Here is a 6378-nt window from a genome sequence, read left to right as displayed (position 1 = left end):
GCATCACCGCTCACAGCTACCTCAAACTCCCGGGCCTAAGCAATTCTCTTGCCTCAGCCTCCCAAGTAGCTGGGACTACAGATACCTGCCACAATGCCTGGCCATTTTTTTCTTGTAGTTGTCGTTGTTTAGCTGGCCCAGGCATGGTTTGAACCTGTCACCCTAGGTGTATGTGGCTGGTGCTGTAACCACTATACTATTGGCGCCAAGCCCCAGCTCTATGCATTTGTCATCCCTGGCTCCATCCTGGGGAGACTCAGCCTCCTTACAGGTGTCAGAAAAGCTGTCTCTCACTAAGCAGCTGGCACATCTGGAAAAGGAAGGAAGCCAGGCTCCTGCCACCTTGTCCTTTTCACCACAAAAAGCGAGTCTCATTCCTCAGACATCTGATGGTAGGCCTAAAGCTTTTCCCAGCTACAGACACATGCTATAACAGAGAAGTACTCTAGGAAAGGGACACAGCTCCCTAGAACCTTTGCTCTGTGACTCCCTGACTTTCTCCTGGGCTGTGTCTCAGCTCCTAAGCAGGCCCGTGGGGATCAGTGCCCTCAGCCTCACTCTGGGCACCCACTGTTAGTAGTACGCCCCGGAGACACCACTTCCTGAGGCCCCTGCCTCTCTCTCATCCCCTAGCTGCTGCATAACCCTGCTGATTGGACAGATGGAAATGTTTCCCCTAAGTCTCCAGGCCCATGGTCACTGAGTCTGAGACCAAACCCCTCTCCTACCCTCCCCGAGGCCCAGCCCCTATCCAGGCAAGCCTGCTGTTCATTATACTTCATCTTGTGCTTTTAGAGGAAAGGAGCAGTGGGTTCCGGTTGAAGCCACCAACCCTGATCCATGGCCAGGCACCCAGTGCAGGTAGGTCATGAACCTCTGTGGAGAATAGGGAAAATGGCTTCCTGACAGCTTCTTAGGTCTCTTGTCCAGCCACACCTGGACACTGCAGCCCCGCCTGTGTTCTAGGCAGTCTGTGACCTGACCAATGAGCCCTGGAAAGCTACTCAAAGAGAGGCGGTTCACAGGGGACTGGGGACTGCTCCCTGTGAGCTCTGTACACTCAGAAGAGGTGGCAGTCTAGGACCTGGCTTGGTGTGGGCTGGGGTGGGGTATGCTGAGTCTGCACCCAGCTATAGCATGGCAGCGCAGCCTGTTTGTTCAGAACATTCTGGCCTTAACATGCTCTGTGTTAACCTCAATTAGCAGAGCTGCTGCCCTCCAGCAGCTCACTGCTAGTGAGCAAAGCCAAGACCACAGAGCCCGGGAATTGTGCTGGGCGTGACATGGTTCCTTGTGGTCCTCGCCACATCTGCATTTGGCTAAGGGATCTCAGCGAGATTTTTTAAAAAGCAGTTGCAAGGCCAGGCGTGATGTCTCATGCCTATAATCCTAGCACTCTGGCAGGCTGAGGTGGGTGGATTGCCTGAGCTCACAAGTTTGAGACCAGCCTGAACCAGAGTGAGATCTCGTCTCTTAAAAAAAATAGCCAGGCGTTGTGGCAGGTGCCTGTAGTCCCAGTTACTTAGGATGCTGAGGTAAGAGGATCGCTTGAGCCCAAGAGTTTGAGGTTGCTATGAGCTATGACACCGTGGCACTCTACTGAGGTTGACAAAATAAGACTCTATCTCCAAAAGAGTAAAAATTAAAAAATAATAATAAAAAGTGGGTGCAAAGCGTGCCTTTATGTGACCACATGCAGAGTCCTAAAGGTAATGGGGTGGCAGTGGTTTCCCTGATCTCTCCTTGCCATTTCCACTTGACTACTGGGAATTTTTACTTAATCATATATGAAAATGACAGTAGCCAGAATCTGCATGCCTCACTGTAAAGACCTCAGGTTTTTAAAAAATGTTTTTCCCTTCTGGGCGGTGCCTGTAGCTTAGTGAGTAGGGCGCTGGCCCCATATACTGAGGGTGGAGGGTTCAAACCCAGCCCTGGCCAAACTGCAACAAAAAATAGCCAGGCGTTGTGGCACGCTCCTGTAGTCCCAGCTACTTGGGAGGCTGAGGCAAGAGAATCGCCTAAGCCCAGGAGTTGGAGGTTGCTGTAAGCTGTGTGACGCCATGTCACTCTACCAAGGGCAATAAAGTGAGTATCCCTACAAAAAAAAAAGTTATTGCCTTCCAAGTTAACCTGCTGGGGGTCAGTCAGTCTTCTCTGAAGTACCTGGGTGCAGAGGGTCTTGAGTTTCCACTAGGGAAGTGGAGGCCCTGGGAAAGCCAACTTCTGTTCCCAGGTCTGCCAAGCCAGAAGCCAAAGGAGCAACAGCGGAGCGTGCTTCGCCCAGCAGTGTTACAAGCCCCGCAGCCAAAGGCACTGTCCCAGACTGGTAAGAATCGGTGGCCCTGGCACCTAGGCTCAGACGGCAGGGCAAAGCAGTTCTGAAGTCACGCCTGAGACAGCAGTGTCTCGGCATAGGTGACAACTGAATGCATCTAGAAATACAGAGAGCTAGGGGAAGGTGATCCTTTAAATCAGCCGCCCCCTCCAGGTTCCCTCCAGCCTGCAGAGCCCACAGAGAAGGAGAGAGAAGCACCTCCGCAGCCTCCTCCCACATGACTGGGGAAATGGGCTCTGTTTGTTCTCTTGTCTCCATAAAATCTGGCCAGTTCCTGGGAATGTTTAGATTTGCATGTTTACAGATAAAGCTTCAGCCTTGTAACTTTATAGGTCATCTAAGAGATGGGAAGAGTCTTTTTGGTTAGATGTGCATTTTTACCTTATTTATCAGCCTTTAGATGTAGCTCCTAAAACTGCACTTCCATTCTATCCAGAGAGGTAGTGGTGTCCTATTAGTCCTTAATTTTCTTAACACTAATGAGCTTTCCTTTGGAGGCAACTCAGCAACTAACACAAAGGAAATACCATATTTCTGAAGGGTTTTTAGTTACATGGGACATTATTTTAATCTAATGCTATGCTAAACAGTCAAAGCCAGATTTAAAATTGTGTGTGTCATAAACTATTTAAGGGGGGGGAGTGCACGATCTCCTTACTAGGAACACTAATAAAGAATTGTGCCTGGCTCGGCGCCTGTGGCTCAAATGGCTAAGGTGCCAGCCACATACACTAAGGTGGCAGGTTCGAATCCAGCCCAGGCCCGCCAAACAACAATGATGGCTTCAACCAAAAAATAGCCAGGCGTTGTGGTGGGCACCTATGGTCCCAGCTACTGGGGAGGCTGAGACAGGAGACTCGCTTGAGCCCAGGAGTTGGAGGTTGCTGTGAGCTGTGATGCCAGGGCACTCTACCCAGGGTGACAGCTTGAGGCTCTGTCTCAAAAAAAGAATGGTGCCCCCAGAATATTTTCTTTTTCTGTTTTATCTCCCCCTTAGTTAGCAGTAATGCTTTTAGACACACTGAAAAGTAACATGGTTCTTTTTAAAATAAAGATAAGATAGCCTCATATCTGTGAGGTTTTCTTAACCTAAGAATTTATGGCTCTTCATAGAGACATGAGGGCCTTTCCTTAAAAAGGAGATGTATGCGACGGCCCACACAGTAGGAAGATGTCCTAGGCAAGGTCCAGTCCCTCAGCAAGCAGGGGTGGGAGGTGCCTCTCTGAACTCTCCCGTTCACTGACTCCTTCCCCTCCCCACCACAGTCCCCAACAGTAGCACCAACGGGCTTAGCATTCCAGCAGACTGCACAGGGCCAGCGCCAGCAGCAGCACCCGGAAACATTGCACAGAGAAGTCTTTCTGAATCTGCCGACGAGGCATGCACACTTGAGGTAGGTGGGTCCTGCATGGGCAGTAGGGTGATGTTTCTGGGGTTCTGTTGAGTGCATGGACTATTTACCTGTTCTGTGCAGTTTGGACGTGAGACTGTTTTAAGGATTCCTGGATTTGCTTAGTGGTCTTCGTGAGTAATCATAACCAATGAACCAAATTACTAGACTGCCAAGACTGGTTTTTCTCCATTAGTCACAGAGAATGGTGCCACAAGCATGCTCTGCCAGAGTTTTCCTGCTGGGGCACCTGGACCACTGTGCTCTGTGGAGTCACTGAACCAGAGGGACAGCTGGCAGATGAGTGTCTTGCAGCAATTATCATGTCGAAACAGCTTGCTCCCTTTTCTGTCCCTAACCCAGACAGTCCCTCGGGGACTCACATGAGTGCCCAATTCTAGTTGAAAAAGTTTGCCTGGAAAGTCAGCTCAGAAATAGTTCATTTAAGGGGGAAAAGTCCTTTAGGGTATAGGCCTAGGGCACTGTGTTTCACAGCCATTGTAAATAAGGGGCATTTGATAACGAGCCTGCTGTTGAGGTTGGTAGAGATGGGTTTGGAGTCAAGAGTGTGGAAACATACCCCATGGCCTCTTCCATGTGAAAGCTGGATGGGATCTGTGTGTGTGCTTTCTGCTTTATCCATTTCAGTGGCCTGTTGTTTTATGCCCTCCACCTCCAGTAGATACCCAAGCTCAATTGGTAAAAATGGCCATTTACAATTAAAATTTAAACCATATCCCTGAGGGCCCCCTCCAAAAGCACTTCCACCATACTACTACTTGGGAGCTTCAGTAGCTGGACTTGCTAGGGTTCAGGGTGCTCAGGTGTGGAGTTTTTGAGTTGGAGGGAGACCTAGAAGTGACCTAGCCCATGCTATCCTCCAGCATTCCCAGTGGTGGGTATACAGGCCACATAGGCAGCTTGGTCCCCATCTGCCTGAGTCGCTTTCCTGTTGGTTCTAGCCCTTCCTCAGCAATGCAGACAAGTGTGCTCCCTACCAGCGTTGAGTTCAGAGGTCGGGCCTCTCCATTTCCCTTCTTCAGGCTGGACACCCCTGGGAGCCGAAGCCAGTTTCCATGCCGCAGGGTCTCCTGGCTGCCACTCCCAGTTCCCAGGTGTGTCCCTCCCGGTTTCCCAAAGCCATGTGGGTCTGGGATGGAGCCCCACACGCAACACCCCCATCAGAGCCTCTGCATGTGCTTTACATGCAGAGGTTGCACCCATGCTGTCCCATGACTACCTGGCTCTGCTGAGATTGGCAGGGCTAGTTGTGTGTGCCCTTCTCTGGTCTTTGCAGCAGCAGCCCAAGCATGACTTTTGCCTCTCCACAGCACCCACAAACATGGCACACACTAACACAGTGCCTGTCAGGGACCATGAGCTATGGGAGGCAGCCTCTAGTAAGAAGGGCTTATGGGTTGGGGTGGCCAGTGTGGGAGCAGCCAAGGGTAAACATCAGATGCTTTCCTTGGGAAAGTGGGAAAGAGCTGCTACACACACATGCACACATGTGTACACACACAGTGTGATTTCAGGTATCAGGATTTGCTTGTTAGTACCATTAAAGGCCTTTTAAAAGGCCTCGTCAGGTTATAAACTTACTCTGTGGTCAGAAACATTTGGCTGTCTAGCCGGGCATTGTGGTGAGTGCCTGTAGTCCCAGCTACTTGGGAGGCTGAGGCAAGAGAATCACTTGAGCCCAAGAGTTTGAGGTTGCTGTGTTCTGTGACACGACGCCATGGCACTCTGCCAAGGGTGACATAATGAGACTCTGTCTCACAAAAGGAAAGAAAAGAAACATTTGGTTGTTTACATCTCTTCCTGCGTCCCCCACCTCAGGTGACTCTGTGAGCTTTGCCTACTTGGGAACAGCACTGGTCAGAGGGTGAATGGGGAACACAGCACATAGAAACCAAGGGCCAGGCATGCGTTTGTGCTATGTGTCTTCCCAATGGTCTGCAGTGGAGCTGGGGATTGGTCTGTCCTCTGAGGACTCCCAGATCACCACATCCAGATTGTGTTTCATTTTAAAAGGCCTTGCTCACTCTTGCACAGGCATAAGTGTGAAGTCATCAGCAAAATTTTTAGGGAACATAGTAGAAACACATTTAAACTCTTTAAATGTGTTCCAAAAAGTGTAATTTGTGTTGTGACCCACCCATCCTGGGGCTTGGTAGTCTTTCCTGCCCTACAGAGGCACTGTGCGGCATCAGGGCTGTCTGCAGCCTTTCTCACCTGGAGTTCACAGTCTTCCGGTCTTGTCTTGTCTCCTGGGAGAATCCTGCCTTATGTTTTTGTCCATCGTACACATCCCCAGAGCATCTACCCAAAAGACTTTTTAAATTTCAAATTATGCAACAGCTCTTACCTTGTAATGTAAGAAAAACATGTATGAAGTACTCCATATTCCATTATCCTAAGATAAATGAATCCATTAATGTTAGTTACAAAAGTCAGGCCTGCAAATTAAAAATATTTAAACAGTAGAGAAATTTTATAAAGGAACAAGTGAAAGACATCATCCAGTTAACTTAGCTCTTTTAATAATTTAAATTCTTGGCTTGGCGCCTGTGGCTCAAGTGGCTAAGGTGCCAGCCACATACACCTAAGGTGGCAGGTTCGAATCCAGCCCGGGCCTGCCAAAAACAA

General features: G+C 49.6%; 1 protein-coding gene across 15 annotated transcripts in view; it reads left to right on the top strand.

The window, feature by feature from the left end:
• RANBP3 (RAN binding protein 3) overlaps positions 1–6378 on the top strand; it is a 64305-nt gene that overhangs the window by 45723 nt on the left and 12204 nt on the right. For 8 of the 15 annotated variants that reach the window (XM_023517977.1, XM_023517971.1, XM_023517974.1 and 5 more), the window contains 4 exons: positions 796–861; positions 2237–2329; positions 3605–3732; positions 4773–4844. In XM_023517977.1, the coding sequence (XP_023373745.1) occupies positions 796–861; positions 2237–2329; positions 3605–3732; positions 4773–4844 (359 nt within the window). The remainder of the gene's footprint in view (positions 1–795; positions 862–2236; positions 2330–3604; positions 3733–4772; positions 4845–6378) is intronic. The other 7 variants (XM_003797983.3, XM_003797984.3, XM_023517979.1 and 4 more) reach the window with 1 other exon arrangement.

The sequence above is a fragment of the Otolemur garnettii genome, unplaced genomic scaffold (genome assembly GCF_000181295.1).
Source record: "Otolemur garnettii isolate 467f Iridium unplaced genomic scaffold, OtoGar3 scaffold00127, whole genome shotgun sequence".
Taxonomy (NCBI): Eukaryota; Metazoa; Chordata; class Mammalia; order Primates; family Galagidae; genus Otolemur; species Otolemur garnettii.
The sequence above is the reverse complement of the archived record's forward strand: the minus strand, read 5'-3'. Positions and strand labels throughout refer to the sequence as shown.